The 23897-nt window shown below is 38.1% G+C and overlaps 1 protein-coding gene across 2 annotated transcripts; it reads right to left on the minus strand.

The window, feature by feature from the left end:
* On the minus strand, nucleotides 1393-22955 carry TRIM58 (tripartite motif containing 58). Of its 2 annotated transcripts, XM_021083395.1 has the most exons (6): nucleotides 21764-22955; nucleotides 18910-19005; nucleotides 11419-11649; nucleotides 9358-9380; nucleotides 9161-9261; nucleotides 1393-5246 (listed from the first exon to the last, which is right to left on the minus strand). In XM_021083395.1, exons 1-6 carry the CDS (start codon nucleotides 22184-22186, stop codon nucleotides 4678-4680), a joined length of 1443 nt encoding a protein of 480 aa, XP_020939054.1. In that variant the 5' UTR covers nucleotides 22187-22955; the 3' UTR covers nucleotides 1393-4677. The 2 variants fall into 2 exon arrangements, with proteins under 2 accessions (XP_020939054.1, XP_020939055.1); XM_021083396.1 differs by lacking the exons at nucleotides 1393-5246; nucleotides 9161-9261; nucleotides 9358-9380; nucleotides 11419-11649 and adding an exon at nucleotides 13645-16193 and having other exon boundaries at nucleotides 21764-22252.

Consider the following 23897-nt stretch of genomic DNA (forward strand, 5'->3'; position numbering starts at 1 on the left):
TCAAAGTTTTATTCCTTTTTTTTTTTTGTCTTTTGTCTTTTTTTCAGGGCCACACATGTGGCACATGGAGGTTCCCAGGCTAGGGGTCTAATCGGATCGGTAGCCACCAGCCTACATCAGAGCCACAGCAATGCCAGATTCAAGCTGCGTATGCAACCTACACCACAGGTCACAGCAATGCTGGATCCTTAACATGCTGAGTGAGGCCAGGGATCAAATCCACAACCTCATGGTTCCTAGTCAGATTGGTTTCCTCTGTGCCATGACAGGAACTCCATGAGTTTGTTTCTTTACTGTAGTAAGGTTCATTTGTACTGTATACTATATTACAGATATAAGTTATATCATATGGTATTTGTCTCTCTGACTTGTTTCACTTAGTATGAGAATCTCTGGTACCATCTGTGTTGCTGAAAATGGCCTTATTTTGTTCTTTTTTATGGCTGAGTGGTATTCCATTGGGTATATAAACCACATCTTCTTAATCCATTCATCTGTCAATGGACATTTAGGTTGTTTCCAGGTCTTAGCTATTGTGAACAGTGCTGCAATGAATGTAGGGGTGCATGCATTTTTTTGATGAAAGTATTGTCCAGATATATGCCAAAGAGTGGCATCACTGGGTCATACAGTAATTATATACTTCATTTTCTGAGCAGCCTCCATATTGTTTTCCATAGCGGTTGTACCAATTTACATACCCAACAAGAGTCTAGGAGGGTTCCATTTTCTCTACAACCCTCTCTGGCATTTGTGACTTATTGACTTGTAATGATGGCCATCCTGACCAGTGTGAAGTGGTACCTCAATGTAGTTTTGATTTGCATTGCCTTAATTAGTTTTGTTGAGTATTTTTTCATATGCTTGTTGTCAATCTGTATATCTTCTTTGGAGAAGTATCTATTCAAGTCTTCTGCCCATTTTTTGATTTTTTTTTTTTTGCTATTAAGTTGTATAAGTTGTTTCATATTTTAGATATTAAGCCTTTGCCAGTTGCAGCATTTGAGATTATTTTCTCCCATTCAGAGATTGTCATTTTTTGAATGGATTCCTTTGTTATGCAAAAGCTTTTAAATTTGATTAGGTCCCATTGCTTTATTTTTGTTTATGTTTATGAGGACTGACCTAAGAAGATATTTTTAGTACATATAATTTTATGTAACATTCTCTGAACTCCTAGTGAGTAAGAGAATTGGCATAGAGACTGCAAACAAAGCAATGCATAAATCAAAGACACTGCTGTTTTTTCATAAGGAATCAAAGCTACAGGAGGTTCAATGGAGCCAATGCTTGAGCAATAATAGTAATAATACCACTATATTATTTTATATTAATAATAATAGTAATAATACTATTATGTCATATTTCACAAAATATTTTCAGGTCCATCACTTAACTCCCCCTGCCAAAAGTTAACCATTTATTTATACAACAAATAGGCACTGAATGATAGCCACACACAAAGCAGTACTTGGGGTGTTTGAAATATGGCAAACATATCATTATCAATACACAAAGGTCCCTCCCCTCAGGGTGCTTACATTCTATCCAGAAAAGGCAAAAGCAAAAAACAAACAAAAACCAAAATTGGAAAAAGTAAACCCCATAAATAGAATAACAATATAATACATTAGAAATTGATAAGCACTATATTGAAGGAAAGTGCCTCCATTAGACCCAGTGAAGGGGAATGGGAGGGTGAGAGGGCTTTGGCATGGGTCAGATTGTGTGGTTCTCACTGAGAAGATGGATTTGAGCATGCTTAAAAAAGAAAGGGAATGAATTAAAAAGAAATCTGGGCAAAGGAAATTGCAGGTAGTGGGCACAGCTGGCAGAAAGGCCCGAGGGCAAGAAGTGCCTAATGTAAACCCAGTCAGGAAGCCAGGATAAATGGAGAAGAATAAAAAGTGAAGTAAGGGAAAGGATGTCAGAGTCAGAGAAGGAACAAGTGATCAGATATTCCTGAGTCTGGGAGTCTGTTGTACAATGAGATAACAGTGTTAAAGGAAGACAGTGGAGACTAGGATGTTAGCTTTCTTGGTGGGGAGGTGATATTCTTGGGATTTCCTTTTTATCCTTTGAAGAGAGTGAAAGGCCTGAGCCCATGAGGCTTCCTTGTCCTGTTGAATAGGTGGAACCTCCAGGTGTGACATGATCTTAGACCAGTGACCCTGTCCTTCTTGATCCTTATGGGAAAGGAGCCCTACTGCTCTGAGTATATGTTCTCCATCATGACTCCTGTCATGAAATGCTATAGCAACATGAATACTCAGGTGTTACACTAAGTTTCCAGGCCCCATTTAAGCTTTGCTGATGGGGAAGCATGTATGGAGACCCAGGGTTTGAGCCTGTTTCCTATTTAGATCATGAATGGAAAAGGCTTAGTGCATGCATGGTGTATAAAGTATTAACAAAAAGGAAGTAAGGGGACATTATTATTTTCTCTGTTTCTAAAAGAGACAGAGAGGAGAATGGTTTGCTCATGATTAAACATAAATGTATCAAACATGAAGGTACAAAAAGCTTTGTTTAATACAAGGCATCATCGAAAAATAGGTGGAGACATTGATGAAGTTTCTCCATTTCTAAAATTATTATACTCCATAATGCTCCTCCAAATTCAATAAGTCTGAAAAGAAATATGTCAGAAATATAGAAAGAAAACTAAGTAATATTATTGCAAAGAATGTAAAAGATTTTATTCAAAGAAATCTCTGGAAGAGAAAACTCCTGAAAATTCAAGGTAGAGTTAAAGTGGAGGATTAAAGACTTGGCAGATAATTATCAGAATGATGTTATATCAACTTTATATTCCTTCATGATTATTTAGCATTTAAACACTTAGCACTTAAGCATATTATTTTCTTAATTAATTAATTAATTTATTTAGGGCCACACATGTGGCATGTGGAAGTTCCCAGGCTAGGGGTCAAATCAGAGCTGCAGCTGAACATACGCCACAGCCATAGCAACACTGGATCCGAGCCACATCTATGGCCTGCACCGCAGCTCATGGCAATGACAAATTCTTAACCCATGTAGCAAAGCCAGGGACCAAACCCACATCCTCACAGAGACAACATTGGGTTCTTAACCCTCTGAACCACAATGAGAACTCCTACTTAAGCATTTTAGTATGTGGTTAGAAATTGCTTATCAGACATAGATATAGAGAAAGATAGTAGTGAAATTATCTTTCAATAATTTTTAATAATCTTGTTGAACATGTATAGGATAAACCTTAAAAATTAGTCAAATATTATCATTATTTCATTTTTATGGTCATTTTTATATTATATTTAAATAATAAAGTTGAATTTAAACCCATCACATAAACCACAACCTTAATTAATTCCCAAAACATTGTGAGGTCAATATCATTGTTCCATTGTTCCAGGTACAGGAATCACACTAAATAGCTGAGACTGAGAGGCAGAGGGGTTATTTGAAGACTTAAAACTAGTATATAGCTAGGGCAAATAACTAATTGAGTCAGAATTCTGAGGAATTTCTATTCTAAAAAATATATCCATGCTGTACATCTGAAACTAACACAATATTGTAAGTCAAGTTTAAATTAATAAAAACTGTATCCAAAGATAATGAAGAAGTTGCAAGGGGTATAGCACAAGATTCAGCAATGTTACAATCAGAGGAATGGATTTCATCATTCTCAAAAACTCACCCCTGAGTAAAGACGATTTAAAGAGTGATTGATTAGTCATAGGAATCATGAATATAAAGGGATGGTTCTGTGATATATTAACCTAGAAGGAAATGGAAGGTTGAACCATAAGAGGTATAAAGCAAAATAATAAATGAAGCAATAAAAAGAAAAAAAAGTGAGAGAGAGAAAGATGTAGAGGCAGAAAGACTGAGAGAGAGAAAGAAGAGAGAATAAGAAGAAAAGAAGGAAAATAAGGTGAAGGAGAAAGAGAATGATGGATCTGATGCTAGGACAATATTGGACTATTTTGAATAATTTATGAACTGTCATTTATAATTTTTAATATATGGAAGACACTGAAGGGATGTTAAGAGGAATGAGACATTAAATTGATAAATATCTTGTTGAATACGACTTCCATTCATTTAAAGAAAACTTTATCAAGAAAGTAGAGAACAGAATTGTGGTTGCCAAGGGGGAGGGGGAGAAAGTGGAATGAATGGGGAGTTTGAGGTTACTATATGCAAACTATTACATTTAGAATGGATAAACAACATGGTCCTACTGAATAGCTCAGGGAATTACATCCAATCTCTTGGGAGAACATAATGGAAGATAATATGAGAAAAATAATACACACACGCACACACGCACTACATTTTATATAGTAATATATATATATTACTAGGTCACTTTGCTGTACAGCAGAAATTGGAACAATGTTGTAAATCAATAATACTTTAAATAATGTAAAAAATAAGAAACATAATGGAGTCATTTGTGGAAAAGTGATGAGACTGGTCCATTTCTAAAATTATTATACCATACAATCCTCATCCAAATGCAAATGCTTTATATTTTTCTCTTTTTCCCCTATGGGAAAATTTCCATAGTGACAAGGAGTAAACTGCTGACCTATGGGGACATCTGTTGAGCCTTCACACATTCATATGCTCCATTCTACTCTAGGAAACTTTGCTAGGCTTAGGGAGTATCCCAGGAACAGAATTTTAGGAAGGATCATCCAAATGACCCCTATATGCCCAATTTTCTAACTCCACTTTGGTCAAAGGTGGCAAGATAAGAGGAGTTGTGTCACAAATGAAAAAATAAGGTCGGAGAAAACCAGAGAACAGTTGGTTGAATGTGTAGATATAAGACCCATTTGTGACGTTGTAAAAGGAAATTTCACCTGCTTCATAGTCCAAGAAAATCCCAATGCAGTGTGGCCGTTCCAGGTGGAGAAGAGGCACTGATGGGGAGGCAAGGACCATGTACTCACCCCCTTTCAGTAGCCACAAGGCCCAAACCCCATTCTCAGGAGATGGTGTGGTTTCTCCCTTTCTTGACACTGTGTCTTGACAGACACCTAATCCCCACTCTGCTCTTTCTCCTACCACAACTTCCCAGTAATGCCTCCCTGATGAGAAGTTCTGCAAACCAAGGACACAGGGCCATGTGTCAAATCGCTCAGGGTTGTTGGGGACATCCTTCCACAGTTCTCCATCCTGCACACTGCGTAGGTCAGCAGTCAAGAGGAGGCTAGGATGTGCCGTGGCAGGATCCAGTTTTATGTCAACTGTGGAGAGAATTTTGTGGAACATGTAAAAAGAACAGAAATGATTGGTGAAAACTTAGGAAACTGTTGGTGATAATGAGAACTGTCACATTGTTTCTCATTCTCTAAAAACTGAAGATAACAAAACAAGTGTGTCACCTTGCAGGTCGATGAGTATATGCTTCGTTGCTTTGGATATATTTCACTGCTACATCTGTATAACCCAGGACTAATTACTGCCTCGATGAAAACATAAGCATTGATGATAAGACAAACCTAGTGCATAACCATTTAGAGTCCTTTTTATCTCTATCCAAAGCACTGTGATGTTCCTTGGAAGATCCACATTTCAAATAAAACTTACAACTCCTTGGGATATTTTTTTTTCTTCTCAAACCCTATAGGCAGATTTCATTAATATAAAATACACCACTTCAAATCTTCCTACCAGGAAGAATTCTAAGATGAGCCTCATGACCTTCAGACCCTGGTGGGACTCTCATGATTGTGTTATACAATGTGACAAGAAGGAAATTATTACCCTTTACAGTTAGCGAGGTTCTTTGGTTATTAAGTTGATGGCAAAAGGGAAAATCAGAAAAATTTGGATTTCATTTTCCTTGCTGCCTTTGAAGATGGAGTGGGCCACAGTGGAGGAGAAAAGGAAGTGATCTCCAACAGATAATCAGAAAGGAGATGGGGATCTCAGTCCTAAAACTTCAAGGAACTGCTTTATGTGTTAACAGACTGGGTAAGGTTGAAAAAGGACTCTTCCCCAGACCCTTTAGAGAAGCCCAGGTTGGTCAACACTTTGATGTTGATTTATGAAACCCTAAGCAGAGAAGTCAGCTGATCCCATGTGGGCACTGGATCTGAAGAACTGTGAATTAATAAATGGATGTGGCTTTAAGTGGCTAAGTTTGTGGTGATTTGCTATGTAACAATAGAAACAATAGATGCTGTGAAGACCCAGTGAGATTGATATGAATTTTTTTATATATATGCTTAATAAATGCATCTACTTATGAAGTTACCTCAGTGAAGAAGGGAGACTATAAAATATTCAATGTCTTTTTTGGGTAAACATTAAAATATAGTAAATTTCATCAATCATATTTTATTATGTATATAATAATAACCTCTAATATGATGACTGTTTCTTTTATTTGTCTCTAAACCATTTCTAGCTATCTATTATTGATGCTCAAACCTGAGTGGGTCACATATGGAGTTCATTATCTGGCCATGCCATGTAACCACCCTCAAGGTGCTATTATCATCCTCATGTTATAAATGAGGATACTTAAAGTCCAAGAGATTGTGTGATTTTTCTAAACTTTGGAACTGAAAAGTGTGTCTGCAGAGAATTTTGTCAGGTCTATTTAATATATGTCATGCCTTGATACATCATTCCCACCCTAGCATACTTATTTGCTCCTTTTACAAGAAAATAAACCTGTGAAACAATTATTAATACATTTATTTCCAATTCTTCTCCTGATCTCTTCTACATTTAACTCAGTTGCTCACCAAGATAGAACAAAACACTAACAAAACTGCTCCCTCTTCCCTGTGGCCCAGGCACTGATAAATGATCAGTCATTAGAATTTACCTTAAATGACTCTTCTGTAACACTTAACACTGTTGAGAAACCTTTGTCCTGAAAACATTCACTTCTCTTTCCCAAAGACACCAGTCATCATGCTTTCTCTCCCTCTCCACTGGCCATATCTTCTTGGTCTCCTTACTGTTTTCTCCTCCTCTTTTCCCTCATTGCTACTGGAGAAGCCAATGATCTCAACAGGGACCTTCTCCCTCTTTCTCAATTCACTCTTGATGTGTTCTTGGGCTGGCAGGCTCATTGCTTTAATTAAATTCCATTCATATGCTTAAAAATTCATCTTATGCTTAAAAATTCATATGCTTAAAACTTCATCTGCCTACCTGACATCAACATTTGGATATTTAACATTCATCACAACATTGGGTTGTGTCCAAAATCCAATTCCCTTTTTCTGCCTCACCTGCATCTTTACCTGCTAATAAAAACAGCAATTTCATTGGCCAGTTCTGGTGATTTAAACCTTGGAATCACTCACGAATTTTCTCCCTTTCTGATGCCTTATATTTAATCCAACAACAGATCTTGACAGCTCTGCCTTTAATTTATACCAAGATTCTGTTCATTTCTCAGCCCCTCCAGTCCTTCTACCCTAGTCCAGTAGACAGTCCTATGTGATTGATTTTTTTGCAAAGGTTCCTAATGGGCTTTCCCACACAAAGCCCTGACCCTCTGTAAGCTATTCTCAATAAAGTATACCAAGTGATGCCCACAAGATATTGATCCAATCATTCTCTTCCTCTATTATAACTTTTAATTGATGTCCTATTTCATTCAGAGGCAAAGCATCCCACTCACAGTGGCCTGCCTATTGAGGTCTGCACTACTTGAATTTTTCTTGGCCTCTCCAACTCATCCTCTCACTCCACCACAGCCATACAGATCTCCTCATAGCTTCTGGAATAAGTCTTCCATATTCTGTTTCAGGCCTTGTGCACTAATTTCTTCTGACTAAAATTCTTTTGTCCAGATCAGATATTTGCTAAGTACCTTCTACTGAATGAAGTCTTCCTTGATCATCAATTTCAAAATTTGATGCCTTAACCCCAAAACTTCTGGCAACACTATTTTTTTTCAATATTTTGCATCATCTTCTAACTTTCTGTGTATTTTACATAATTTAAGTAAATATTGGCAACCTGAAGCTCTAGATTTCTAAGATTTTTGATGTTACTCTTCAATTTTATATTGAAAGCTTTGAAGGATGGTTGACATAAAATACACAATGTTTGAGGAGTTGGTTAATTAACTATCAAGTTCAGTAAAAATATATGGGACAATGAACACACTGATTATGAAGTGTAATAACTTGCAACATTTCATGCAGTTAGTATATATTAATCTGCCCATCTGAACATGTATTAAATCATTGAACAGGATTGATAAAATGGGTTTTCTCATCATGGAACAAAGCAGTTTCCCGGTAAGTAATAAAATCAATATTTAGCCATAATCAGTTGTAATTACTTGGTATAAACTGCATATAAAAAGAAATAAAAATTAATTCTATACTGTTTAAAAAACAACATAAACTGACTAAACAAACTACTTATAATAACACAGTTATTCCTACATAAAAATAACTGACTGAAATATTTTGGCTTTATTGACTTTCTAAATTAAGCAATTCATCAATTTGACAGATAATAAAATAATCCAAACCTTGTATTATTTGACACACTGCAATTCTTTCATTTATTGATGATTGTTTTTCTGTTTTCAACTGTTTCATTTAGTCCTTGAAACTACATATTTTTTTAGGATTGTATGAAAAAGTAAACAGAGATTGATTAGAACTAATGTTATTTATGTCACGGCTAATGTCATTTTCAAGCCCACTGTTGTAATCAAATGTAGCCTATATAAGTATCATTGAATCTGATACTCTTTAGGACTATTCACAAGTATCCCAATACTCTTCTAGTCACAGTACTATCTCCCTTCCCCTCTTATAGTCTGGCATGACCATGTGACATGCTTCCACCAATAGAATCTTCAAGGAAGCCATGTGTGCCACTTTAGCAAGAATGCATTTAGGAGCAGTGCATGATTCACTATGACCTTCACCTTTGCCATGGCTTCCAACAACAGGAAGGAAGTGGGGTTCTCTCAGCATGGGTTCCCATTATTTGAAATTAAAGACTCCACAATCCTCATAAACCAATAACATGATCTCAAAACAAAACCTTGCTGATTTTAGCCACTGACATTTGGATTCTGTTTGTTACTGTAGCCTGACTGGTACAGTAACAAACTGCAACAACAGACAAATTCCAAATGTCATAGTTCTTTATGCTCTAAAGTGCAGCCTACCTTGGAACTTTCTCAACATTTCCCTCATCCCAGGGATGCGACACATTGTCTTCAACTCCATGGGAATGATCTCTGGCTCCAGTCGTGTGACACTCTTACTTCTGAGAAGAGCACAGAACCCATAGTTTTCAGTAGAATTATCTACCAACCTCCCCAGCCTCTCCCAACCCATTCTCTGCTTCAGAAAGTAAACATACCGGTTCAAGGCTCCTCCCACACCCTGAAAGTGAAAGAGAAACACAAGCAAATGTCAGTTGACCTCTGAACTGCTTTTGACAGTTTGAAGATGAGCCATGAACAGCTCTTTAGGAATTATTGGAAACCATTAACTATTAAGATAAAACTATAGGAGGCACAATTCATTCTTAATAAAAGCTAAAAACAGCCTGTTGTTGACTGTTCTCATTAATTTAAATAAATATAATCAGTTTGCCTCTCTTAAAATAAAATCAGACCACAGAAAGTTTAGGTAAATTACTGTAATATCTGTTGGTTTAACTATTTTCTGAATTGATAATTCTGATGTTTAGATACCTTAATAAAGAGTTACATTTTGTAAGTGGAATTTAGGTAAACATCGATTCTAAATATCTGCAGAATTTATTTGAGAAACAGTGAAAGGTATAGACATAAAAAGTTACTCTCCATGTCCCTGTAAGAAAACCTTAAATCCCTCATTATCTAAACCAACACACCATATCTATTAATTCATATGGTAGTAAGCTACCTAAGCAGATAGCAAAGTTTTACTTCAAAGTAGATTATTAACTAAATCACTTGCATTGCATTTCCTCTCTCCCTGTAAAAATAGCCATCTGTCAGATTAATTCTGACATGAAAACAGGGAAATAAATATTTAGCTTTACTTTTTGTGAGAATGTCAGACCTTGTATTTTGGCCACTGAGGGTAAAAACTAGCTTTTTTGTTTGTTTTTAGTTTTTATTTTGACTGGATCTGTGGCATGTGGAAGTTCCCAGGCCAGGGATAGAAACTGCACCACAGCAGCAACCCAAGTCACTGCAGTGACAATGCTGGACACGTAACCTGTTATGCTGCAAGAAAATCCCTAAAGTGCAGCTTGTTGGTAGTGAGGGAAAAAGGGAAAAGTGATTATAAAAATAAAAAAAAAATTGAGAATATAGATTTGTATTACAAAACATTCTTCACCTTATTCAGTGTTAATAAATGTTCATTTTTACATAAATTGTTTTTTGAGATATAGTAAGATGACACAAATGAATATTATTGAAAATGTCAAAGTTCTTGTTTTGTTTACTGTCTGAAATTTTAAAAATATAATCCTTTCTGAAACTCAGTTTTCCCACTAAGAAGTGGGCATAGCAATAATAATAATAATAATAATAATAATAATATTTATTGATGTATAGATATATAGAAGACAAAATGGGATAAATTAAATATAAGTGCTCTGTAAATTCATTCATTTAATGACCCCCACTCTGTGGCCAATGATATTTGGTCACAGTACTAGTATGAGGATATGAATTACTTAGTTTAGAAATTCCTAAATGTATCTTTGGGGATGAAATACAATGAAGTGTGCCCAGAAAATCTGTACTGTAGTGATGATATGATAATATTATGATGATAACATGCATCCTGCAACAATGATGACTCTCTCAATTCACTTGGGATTTAATGCCTTCAAAGAATATTAGAAAGAAATATTTCCATTTCCGTTTCTTATTTGTCTGCTCTATAATCTCAAATATATTGTGGGCAAGCTGCATAGAGTCCAAGTAAGCCCTCCCCGCTATGACTGGAATGGGCTAAAAAATTAAAATTTTCCTTAAAAATTAACATGCAAATTTCAAAGGACAATTTAAAACAGTACTCATACTTTTGGCTACTGACACTAAAACCAGTTAACAGACTTTTTCAATTGGCCTTCACTGAAATACAGCAATACCATCATTGACAGATTGTGAGATTTTAAGAAATGCTTTTCAGGCAGCATAGCATAGATTGCTTTTTTCTGCTTAATCTGAGTAAATCATGGCATTAATTTTAGCTTTAAAAATACTTCAGTGTCTGTCCGTGGTGTGAACTATTTTGTATTGTTTGCTAGGGTCCCTGCAGATTCTGATGCTAGGATTGAGAATTAAGATGCTTTCCAAGTAAATTCTATGGTACCCTTTTCCTAAAGAGTATAAATGCTTAAGGATTTTGTCTCTGAAAGCTGTTGTCTGTCCCCTTGGCCTCACATCTGTCCCTCCTCACCCCCCAAGCCCCTTACCTCTAGCAGACCCAGGGGTGGGCGCTGGCATCTCTCCTCCAGCTCTTCTGCCAGCTCCTTCAGGGCCCTGCTGTGCTGAACCAGCTGGTTCTTGCTCTCTCTCAGTCTCTGCAGGGTGGCTCGCTCCTCCTCCTCCAGTCTTCTAAGCTGCAGTTGCTCCTCCAGGGCCAGGAAGCCACGATACTTTTCAAACTCCAACCTGAAGCGTTGCCTCTGTATTTCCACTTTCTCCTGGAGGGACACATCAAACCATCAGTGACTAGGGCAGAGTTTCTGGCCTCCACTTTCATATAGGGGATGATGAAACTGGAGAAGGCAATATCTGGAGAGATCTCCTCCGTAATTCTATAAACAAATTCATTTTAACATAAGACTACTCAAGAGAAGTGACCTGGTAGAGTTTTCAAACTCAGAGTTTGAGAAAGATTTGTATTTGTATTCCCATTTCCATGGACTGATTGGCAAGGTACTTCCATATTCAAGTTTCAGTATTATATATAAAATGAGGGAAAAGAAAAATATGGGAAATAGAATTAAATCTTAAAAAAAATTTTATTGGAATATAATTGACATACAATATTTTGTCAGCATCAGCATCAGTTGTACAAAAAAAAGTGAATTAGTTACACATATACATATATGCATTTTTTTTTCAGATTCCATTCCCATATAGGCCACCACAGAGTACTGAGATTTCCCAGTGCTGTACAATAGGTCATTATAACTTATCAATTTTACATATAATAGTGTGAGTATGCTAATCCCAAATTCACAATTTAGCCCTTCCCCCAAACTTTACCCTTTTGCAACCATAAGTTTAGTTTCAAAATCTTTGATTCTGTTTCTGCTTTGTGAATAAGTACTTATATATCATTTTTATTAGATTCCACATATTAGCGATCTCATATACTTATCCTTCTTTGGCCGACTTACTTCACCTAGTATGATAATCTCTAGGTCCATCCATGTTGCTGCAAAAGGCATTATTTCATTCTTTTTTTATGGCTGAGTAATAATCCATATATATATAATATATATATATAAAATATACATATACATATATAAACTTCTTTATTCGATCCTCTGTTGATGAACATAATTTAGTTTGTATTCATGTCTTGAGTATTGTAAATAGTGCTGCAGTGAACATTGGGATGCATGTACTTTATCAAATTACTGTTTTCTCCAGATATGTGCTCGAGTGGGATTGAGGATCATGTGGTAGTTCTACATTTAGTTGTTTAAGGAATGTCCATACTGTTCTCCACAGTAGTTGCCCCTATTTACATTCCCACCAACTGTATAGCAGGGTTCCCTTTTACCCACACCCTCTCCAGCATTTATTGTTTGTAGACTTTTTGACAATGTCCATTCTGACAGGTGTGAGGTAATACCACATTGCAGTTTTGATTTGCATTTATCTTGTAATTAGTGATGTTGAGTATCTTTTCATCTGCATTTGGCCATCTGTCTTTTTTATAGAAACATTTATTTAGATATTCTGAACATTTTTCATTGACAGGGTTTGTGGGGGTTTTTTGGTATAAAGCTGAATGAGATGTTTGTATAATTTGGAGATTAATACCTTTTGGGTACTTTTATTTGAAAAGATTTTCTCAAGTTCCTTGTCTTTTCATTTTGTTTATGGCTTCCTCTCCATGCAAAAGCTTTTAAGTTTAATTTGTTCCCAGTTGTTTATTTTTATTTTTATTACTCAAGGAAGTTGATCCAAAAAGATATTGTGGTTTATGTCAAAGAGTGTTCTGCATATCTTTTCCTCTGTGAGTTTTATAGTATCTGGTCTTATATTCATGTCTTTAATCAATTTTGAGTTTATTTTTGTGTATGGAGTTAGTGTTTAAATTTTATTATTTTACATGTATCTGTTTAGTCTTCCCAGCTTTGCTTATTGAAGAGATTTTCTTTTATCTATTGTGTATTCTTGCCTACTTTGTAATAGATTAATTAATTATAGGTGGTGTGTGGGTTTATTTCTGGGCTTTAAATCCTATTCCACTGCTCTATATTTCTGTTTTCAGGTCAGTACCACACTGGTTTGATGACTGTAGAACTGTAGTTTAATATGAAGTTTTTCTTTCTCAAGATTGTTTAGGGTATTTGGGGTCTTTGGTGTTTCCATACAAATTTAAAAAAACGTGTTCTAGTTCTGTGGAAAATGACATTGGCATCTTGAGAGTGATTGCACTGAATCTATAGATTGCCTTGGGTAGTACAGTCATTGACAATATTGATTCTTCTGATCCAAGAGCATGATATATCCATCCATTGATTTGTATCATCCTCAGTTTCCTTCATCAGTGTCATATAGTTTTCAGAGTACAGGTGTTTTGTCTCTTTAGGTAGGTTTATTCTTACATAGTTTATTCTCTTTAATGTGATTGCAAATGAGACTTTCTTTAATTTCTGTTTATGATTTTCCCTGCAGCTTTACTGAATTCACTGATGAGCTCTCGTAGTTTTCTGATAGAATCTCTAAGACTTTCTATCTTTAGCATCATGTTATCTGCAAACAGTGATAGTGTGGGTTTTTATCAGGTTCTTCCATCTGAAATAATTTGTCATCTCACTTTGTCTAACTTTCTATGTGTATGGTCACCTTTCTGCAGGCTGGAGGATTTTATTTCCTCATGCTTCAGGGGTCTTCCCCTTGTGGGTAAGTTTGGTCCAGGGTCTTGTTCAGGCTTCCTGGTATGAGGAACTGCTTCCTTGCAATGGTGCGTGGAGCTGGGTTTTGTACCTCAGGTGGGCTGAACCTTGTCAAGAGGCATGTTTAGAGGTAACTGCAAGCTCTGGATGACTTTATGCAGCCCGTCTGGATTTAATATATTTTTGGTGAAAGGGCTGTTTTCAGTTTGGCTCCTTGCCACCTTTCTTCTCACTGTATTCTGAATTTTAGCCCCTTGATAGGATATGTGATTGATGTTGCAGTGACAAGATCCTGCAGTGGGCATTGACCAGGAACTCCTGTTTTGTCTGTGGTTATCACAGGCCTGTAATGGCAGGGCCTGCTCCCTAGTTCTTGGAGTAGAGTCCCCAAGATCTGCTTCTGAGCTATGTTTCGGATCATCAGTGTGAAATAGGTGGGTTTGCAGCACTCACACTGGGAAAGGAGCCACTGAGTATTCTTCTGCTGGAGCTGCTCACCTGTGAGTGTTCTCTGTTGTGTCACATTTTACCCAGTGTTTGGGCTCACAAAGTACACTGCTCTTGTCACTGTCTTGGTTCTACTTTAACTGTGGGCATGTCAGTAATTGGCCCTGATATCTCTTTGGCGCCGTTTCCACTAAGTCACTGGCACAGATGCACTGAGGTCAAGACTCAGGACTGCAGTATTTGTGCACCTGGGCCTGCTGTGGGAGCTATGGAGTCAGCTCAGATTCTGGCCTGGTCCAGCCCTCACATGTACATTCCCAAAAGTCCACAGCTTCTAAAGCCAGACCTGTCTCAGCTATGGGAGCACTTGTTGTCTTTTCAGATGTTTCACCAGCACTGAATTTATAGGGCTGAAAGTGGAGTTGTCGCATCCATGGTTCATGCAATTGGAAGGAGAGATTACAGATCTTTCTCCCTAGTCACAGGGCTTTTTAGCATGGGTACTTGTCACCTCTTTCCTCAGTGTGTGCCATTATCCCCTTGATAGAAGGTGTGCAGATGTAGCAGCTGGTGCCCAGTCCTGGCTTTCTTGGTAGTAGTGGCTTATGTGTGCTCACTCAGAGCATATGATGAGAGCAGCTGTGTCTCATAACCCCTGCTGGAGCCAGGTGGTGACTAGAGGTGGAGTCTAGGAGCCAGGTGGCAATGGCTTGCATGACCCCTCCTAGAGTGCAGTGGTGTCAGTTAGGGATGGAATACCCGAGGGAGGTGGAAATGGCTTGTAGGACCCCTCCTGGACCCTGACAGTGGCCAGTGGATGTCACTCACTCGCAGGACCCTCTGTGGTATTGGTGGTGGTCCACGTGCACTCCTGTGGTGGCTAGGGCAGATGTTGGTGCCTGGCGGGGGACCCTCAGTGGTGGCAGCAGCTCACACTCCCAGGGATGTGGGGGCAAGGGTTGGCGTCCAGTTGTGGGACCCTCAGCAACAGCAGTCAGCTGTGCAAACACCGGGGGAGTTGGAGGCAGAGGTGGGCGTCTGGTCACGGGCCCCTCACCAGTGGTGGCTGGCCCTGCAAGCTCCCTGGAAGGCAAGCACAGAGGTTGATGCACCACCATAGGCTTCTTGGTGGCACAAGGAGCAGGCCACTTGTGCTTTCTGGGAGATGGAGGCAGTAGTCTGCTTTTAGCCATGGAACCCTCAGCAATGGTGGCTGGTCTCCGGAGATCCTGGGAAGGAAGGTGCAGAGATGGGTATCCAGTTGTGAGACCTGAAGCTGTGGTGGGACGCACGTGCTTCTGGGGAGACAGAGGTAGTGATTGGTGCCTGGTCCCAGGACCTTCAGCAAAGGTGGCAGTGGGCTGTATGTGCTCCCAGGGAGATGAGGGCAGAGGTCGGTTCCTGGTTGGGATACCCTCAGCAGTGGTGGCTGGCCAGATAAACTTGCGGGAAGGAGGGCACAGAGGTTGATGCACCACCTTGGGCCCCTTGGTGGCACTGGCTGCAGGCTGCCTGTGCTTCCGGGGAAATGGAGGCAGAGGTCTGAGCTTGGTCACAGGACCCTCAGAGGTGACAGTGGGTTGTGTGCGCTCCCCAGAAGGCAGGCTCAGAGGTCGGTGCCCAGTTGTTGGACCTGCGGCAGTGGCAGGCTGTACACGTTCCTGGGAAGGTGGGTGCAGAGGTAAGTGCCCAGTTGCCAGAACCTCAGGTGAGGTCTAGAATTAAATATTGATTAACCTGTTGAGCAGAGTGACTAGCACAGAATAGTTGGAAAACAGAGATTAAAATTTACTATCAGAGTTGTTTCTGGAATGTTAACTGTTTGGAAACACCAGAATTATGAAGAGAGATTAATGAGACCTGGGTTTCTAAATGTTAGTGCAAAAAAGTTTAGATATTAGAAAATATTTCTTAGTAATGTGGTAATCATGTATACATTCTCAGTAGGGCCAAAAAAATAAATGATTTTTGGTCGACTTATTGCAGAGATTCAGGGAAGTGATCCTGATTTCTACCCAAATCCCACATCTATAATTTTTTTAATTGACCTAAGGATCATACTTTGATACAGAATTTGAAAAACTACCTTTAAACTAAGTGTAAGAGGCAAATTATCCTCCCATAGTCTCTTCACATTTTGCATTCTCTGGTCCATTACTAAACATTTTAATAGTTTGTTCAATTAAAGAACATAAGCTATCAGCTTTAAAAAAATTCTAATAATGGTTTTCATCAAATATCATGACTCTACTTCTTCCTTCAGTTTCCTTTTTCTACCTCCTTTTCCCACTTCCTAAACAACTCAACCATATAATCCTGACATCTTTAAAATCAACCAACTGTGAATTCCATATTCTGATCTGAAAGGTACAACTCATTGAATTTTCTCCCGTTCCTCATGTTGCAGGCTGTGCTATTGACAAGTGGTGCTAATGACTCAGTCACTGAAAAAAAGTGGAACTATATTTGTGTCATGAGGAATGACATGGTGAGAAGGGTTTTAGTTGCAATTCATTGTTTTCTCAATTACCCTTTTGAGTACTACAATTATATCTACAAATATGAAAGGCTAAGCATTTTCACGAAATTTAGAGTTGATTTTTTTAAGCCTGTGCTTATTGCCTTTGGGTTATTTGGATATATTCCCAAAGGTAAGAATCATGAAAGTTTTCTCGACTTAGAACAAGGATCTTAGAATCATCTTTACTTTAGAATAATCAGTGGAGGGTTCAAAAATTAAGGAACCCAGAGTTCAGATGTGGAGATTTATTTTATTTCTTTTCTTTTTAGTCAGCACCTGCGGCATAGAAAGCTACCAGGCTTGGGGTCGAATCAGAGCTGCAGCTGTCAGCCAATGCTAAAGCCACAACGACGTAGGATCTGAACCACATCTGTGGCCTGTGCTGAAGCTCTTGTTAACCCCAATCCTTAACACACTGAGCAAAGCCAGGGATTGAACCTGAGCCGTAATGGGAGCTCCTGGAGTTTCTAATTTTGTAAATTTTCGTCAAGTCAGGATTAAAGACAATTAACTTGGATTACTAGGCTAAAAGGAACAAACTGACCAATAAATGTCAATAACAAATAAATTTACTTATAATATGTACAGCTATGGGAAAATATATCACTGGAGAACAATATAGCCAGTACAAGTCAAAATTTTTGAAAAAAAAAAAAGAGGAAAGGAATACAAAGATAAAGAAAACAATTAGAGAAAAAGGACTCCTTGGAGGAGGACAGAGAAAAGAAATATTTTATAAATAAATTCTATTTATGTTACAATACATATTAGATAAGTTAAACACCTATGTGATTTCTATATAGAGTTTCTCAGGCTTGACACTGTTGAGATTTACCAGGTGATTCTTTTTATGGTTGTTGAAGTAGAGTTGATTTACAATGTTGTGTTAATTTCTGCTGTATAACAAAGTGATTCAGCCATACATACTCACGCAGTCTTTTTAATATTATTTTCCATTGTGCTTTATCTCAGGATATTGAATATATTTCCCAGTAGGACCCCATTTTTTTTGACCAGATGATCTTTTGTTGTAATTTTTTGGGGGAAAAGGGAGACTACCCTGTGCATTGTAGGGTGTTCAGCAATATTCCTGGGCTCTCTGCATGAGATGTCAGTAACACACTTACCCTTTTCCAGTTGCAACAATCAAAAATATCTACAGATATTGCAAAATATCTCTTTGGAAGGCAACACTGCCCCAGAACCACTCTGTGTGTTTTTGTGTGTATCCCTGTGTGGATAAATAGGTCAGAAAAAAAGTTGATGTGGTGAAGAAAAGAGAAAATATATGGATTGCTGAAAAGAGACTGAAAATTCAGATCATTTTCCTCTTTGTAAGATGATGACTATTAGATTATATTTCATATATATAAATGCTGTGGAATACTCAGTATTTCATTCATCCAACAAATATATATTTCCTACACTAGTAGTGACATCTGTTCTGTGTGATGCAGAATTACAGTAAGTTCAAGGTCAGTAAAGCTAATTTGGATTCAGGTAGTGTTAATGGAGATAAAAATAACACAGCTGTATAATATAATTCAAGGGTGCAGGGTGATCCAGGGTGATACTAAGATAGTTTTGTTTTTGTTTTTTGTTTTTTGTTTCTTTTTTGACTGTTCTCGTGGCAGGCAAAGTTCCTGGGCCAAGGATCAACCCGCACCACTGCAGTGACACAGCAGTGACAACACTGGATCCTTAACCCACTGTGCCACCTGGGAACTCCCCAAGATGTTTTCCTTGTGAACCAGAACAAAAATGCTGGAATAGTGAACAGGGTAGAAAAATTATTTAACGATCTAATTTCTATCCTTCAGATAGGCTACCTTTTTGAATCCCCAATATTCTCTTACCTTCCAAATGACAGTTTTCTTCCCTATATTAGCCTCTTGAGTCGAAGCTTCCTCCATCTCGTTCCTCACAAGCTCCTGGGCCATCTGAAGCTTTACCTGTTTAGGAAGATAGTCTGTGGCTATTACAGATACCCTCATACAGTACTTAACATTGACCAGGTGTTGGGGGGAATACAGAGATCAGCTAGAACAGGCCCACAAAAGCATATAGAAATGTTTGACCTTATTAATAACTGCTAAACATACATACTTTTTTTTTTTTTTTTTTTTAGTCTTTTTAGGGCTGCACCTGTGGCATGTTGAAGTTCCAGGGCTAGGGGTCAAATCAGAGCTGTAGCTGCTGGCCTCTATCAGAGCTCACAGCAATGCTGAATCTTCAATCCACTGAGAAAGACCAGGAATCAAACCCCCTTTCCCATGGATACTAGTTGGGTTTGTTACCCCTGAACCCCAACAGGAACTCCTAAATATACATATGTTTTTAAATGTTGATGACAGATATAATCAAATATTTATCTAAAAGTGTTAACTATATACTTTTTAGAAGTATGATAATTTTGTTTTGCCATTTTTATTTTTTTTATTATTACTTAAAAATTTTTTTTTGGCAGCACCTGTGGCACATGGAAGTTCCCAGACCGGGGATCAAACTCAAGCCACAGAAGTGAAAACACCAAATCCTAGCAGTGACAACCACTAGACCATCAAACTTGTGCTTACTATACTTTAAATAGTAAAACTGTAACTAACCAAAATGTTAAAAATAGTGGAGTAAGAAAAATATTATTTTCACAGGATGGAATTTGAATAAGATGTGGCAGACTATGTAATGATAAGAAATTCATAATGTAAAAGAAAATTAAAATAAGTATGTTCTATATAAACTGACACCGATTTTGAAAAGTAAAAGTGTTTATAATGAATATACAAAAACTAGGCAGAGGCCAGTGAAAATATATTCAATAAATAAAATTTCTTCTTCTAGTGCCTGGTTGAAAAGTGATCCTATTAATATTCTATTTCAATTTCTTAAAGTTATTTATTACTTTGTAATCAGAAGTGTATTTGTTATTATTTGGCCATAATAAACCTTTTAAGTTAGTACATATTAAATGAGAAAGAAATAAAGAATGTCGTAAATTTTAAAAGGGGTAGAAAAATAATTTAGTTTTTATTATTTTTAATTTAATAAAAACTAAATTTCTTTTCAATCCTAGAACCTCTGCAAGAGATAAACACATATCTTTTATTTATGGAGGGCATATAAAAAGATAGAATGCATATGTCTTAAAACTCTTCTAACTCTTCTCAGAGTCATTCAATAAGTCCTATACATCAATTGTTTTTTTAGAGATAATAGTCTAATGTAGAACACATAAAATAGCAGTAGAATCCATGGAGGCTTTTAACAAGATGAAGAAAGTAGCAGTTTATTTTAGTGTTTGGAAGGAATAGAACACCTTGACACTTAGAAACAAACAAAAAAATTGTAAGCAAAAGCAAGGAAATAAAAAGTCGTGACATGTTTGGAGACAGCAGTGATTAGGCTTGTTTTGCTGGGTGGAATAATTGGTTAAAACAAGAGCTACAGTAAGAGAATTTAGGGTCCTCAAAAGTCTTGATTGATGGACTAAGGAGTTTAGAAGACGTTTATTTGATATTTAGTTGAAGGGCTACTGCAATAGAGAGAAATTCCTTAGAAATATGACAGTATCCATGCACTGTAGGGTACCTTCCAGATTAAAAAGATAATTAATAATGGAAAAAAAGGCAAATTCTAGCTAGAAAGTAGCTAGCACCTGAATTTTGTGGAAGACAACCAAAATCAAGAAGAAAAACTAATAGTGATATTTTTGGTAGGCCCAGAGGGAAGTTGAGGGAAAAATATTACAATGATAGATTTAAAACAAAATAATAATAATAATAATAAAGGTATTATTTATAATGATAATATTATTTTTGAAAGTTAATATTTGTACTTCATGTCATTGTAATAGTACTTTACATAAATATTAGTAGAATAAAGATGGCTTTAATCTCCTTTATGCTAGCAGCTGTTCCAGATACTGGAAATTTAAATGTTTTCAGAATATATCAAAAAAATTTTGATCAGCGCCAGGAGGGAGAATCCTATTCACAGAGTTTCAAAGATGCCAGATACTTCAGTATGAGTCACCTTTTCCTTGAAAATGCTCACATAATAAGTCCACAAATATGTGTTGAATAGAGAAGGGCTCAGCTACTGGATTCCTACCTCAGTATTGTCAGTCTCTAAAGTTGATTAGAGCCTAGTGCCCAGCTGGACACTATTCTTAGCAAATGTTCAAACATAAAGGCTGTTTTGGTGACAATATTAATGAACATAGAGATAAACTCTATGCAAAAGAAAAACATTATATAAATGATAGTCATTAGGAAGTGTTTACAGTACCAATGTACACTGTAACTAAGAACCAGGACAACACAGCCCTTCACACCAGAGCCCTAGCTGTGAAACCCAGACCATCAATATCAGAAAACAAAGACCAGCAGGAAAATAAATGACCAGGGAAAGTTTCACGGGAGAGAAGGGCAGTGGCAGTCTAAAATAATTGTATGTTTGCTTCCTGAACAGGGGTCTCAAAAGATGCGGTTACCATGGAGCAAAGGCGAGAAGACCACAAGCTGAATGTGAGCCATAAGGGCAGAGGGTGAGGAGGGTGCTGGGTCATTCAGATCTGGTAAATATCACTTGGCTTTGTCTCTAGCAAGGCATTTTGAAAACCTGTGACTCAGCTGGCAGCTCTGTTTTAGAATAGCATTTCCAGAGTCAGGAAATCATGGCTCTCTGCCTGCCATGGTTAGCACCTCTCACCTGGTAGCACCTGGCGGCCTCCTGCAGTGGCTCTGTGTGGTGGCTCCTATGCTCTGGGGTTGTGTCACAGACCCAGCACAGCGCCTCCTGGTCCTCCTTGCAGAAGCGGGTCAGCTCCTCATGGTGCTTTACACACAGGCGCGAACTCGAGGGTCCCGCTCCCAGACCCAGCTGCCTCACGCTCTCCACCAGGCTGGCCAGCTGCCGGTTGGGACGGAAGTTCTCCTGTCTGAACGGACCTCTGCACTGTGGACAGGCATAGAGGCCACTCTGTGCGCTGTCCGATTTCTCGCAGAACTCAGAGATGCACTTGAGGCAAAAGCTGTGGCCGCAGTCCACACTGACTGGATTCTGCAGGAAATCCAGGCACACAGGGCACCTGGCCTCCTCGCACAGCCGCTCTCCAGGCGCCCCTGAGGCCATGGCCCTCCGCGCCTTGCATGGCCCGGCTGATAGCAGCTGCCTTCCTCGCTGCCAGCACTATCTCTTCTGGTGGTCTGGCACAACAGGGAGGATCCCCACAGACACGAGATGGGTTTTATCCGCTGGCTTGGTTTCAAGAGGCTAAATGAGCTACTCCCAGTGAAAAGTTGCAACTCAGACACCCTCAACCTCAAGATTAAAATTAACCTTCTACTAACCTTGGCCTCCTAGCAAAACGATCATTTCTCACGAAATCCCTCATAGCATACCTCATTGGAGCCTACTCATGTTTTCACTGTCAGTAAATTTGGAGAATTGCTTAGCTCCTTCCTTCCATTATTTTCTAAACTACCCCATGACCTTCTTATCCTTACGCGGCACAATGATTTTTTCAAATCTTTTTCTAAACTTTATTTTTTTCCACCTCCTGTTAATTAGCTCATGATAAAGAAATGGGTAGATAAGAAAATGGGAAATACTTGAAAACTAGTGTATAACAATGATAGATCTATAGACCAACAAAAATTCAAAGTATTTAAATAAATATCTGGCCCAGTTCAGGGAGTCTTATAGTGACTGCACATGCTATGATTTTTGCAAAACATGTCTTGGAGGTGGCAAATCTGTAGCTTAAGGAATTGATTAGAAGTAATATCTCAAGCATGGTCCATCCCTACCCTGTCACCTCTGAGATGGGGGAGAATGAGAAAGACATAGAAGAAGCAAGGTGATTTGACTCAAGATGGATATGTTGAGGTCATGAGGTCATCTGGAAAGTAGACAAATGTGAGAAATATCTGTCATTTATGGAAAATGTAATTTTCATTTTGTTAAATTTTGAAGTGATGATGGGATGCTTGTAACATATTATTTGATCTGTTCCTCAGAACCAGCTACCAGAATCTCAGACACACAGGTTAGAAAAGACATATGGCCCAGCTCTTAAGGAAGACATAAGATCTGTCAGGAGAACTCATACAGTTATAAACAAAAAACTGGGAGAAAGGACACTCACTAATGCTGCAAGAATAAAACAGAAGGTTGAACTAACCTTTGGGATGGGGGTCCTTCCCTTGACAGTCTCTGAGTTAATAAGTGAATCATAAGTACAAGCTGAAAGCTAGATGGGGCTCTGGCAAACAGAACAAAGAGCACAGAGTACAGAAACTGAATACTTGCTGGAGAGAGCTGGATGAACCCCATGACATGAGGCAGCCAGGCAGGCTGGTGTGTATGCAAGATGGGAATGAGTGGTAATAGATAAGGTCCCAGGGAGAGGCAGGGACAGATGATTCAGGTCCTTGCATATCCTGTGAGGTTTGGGGTACTTTTTTTCTTTTTAATTGGAATATAGTTGACCTATGATATTGTATTAATTTCAGGTGTCCAGCTTGGCTTAGAGTCTTGGTGGAGGGTAGGGTCTAATAGGTTTGGAAGCCATTTGCCTAAAGGTCAGGTGTATAATTAAAATAGATTAAATCTTTGAGAACAGAGACAGTTATAAGCATAACATCAAAGATGTGAATTCAGAAAAGAAAGAAAAAGGGCAGAGGACTCCACAGTAGAAAAGCAGACCCTGGACCCAGACCAAAGGCTGTGCCACTTGCTAGATAAGGAACTTTCAAATATTTTCTGTACCAAACTTCCTCTAAAATATCAGGATATTGTTAGTGCCACTCACACAAGGCTGTTCAGAGGATTCAATAAGCTA

The sequence above is a fragment of the Sus scrofa genome, chromosome 2, assembly GCF_000003025.6.
Source record: "Sus scrofa isolate TJ Tabasco breed Duroc chromosome 2, Sscrofa11.1, whole genome shotgun sequence".
NCBI lineage: Eukaryota > Metazoa > Chordata > Mammalia > Artiodactyla > Suidae > Sus > Sus scrofa.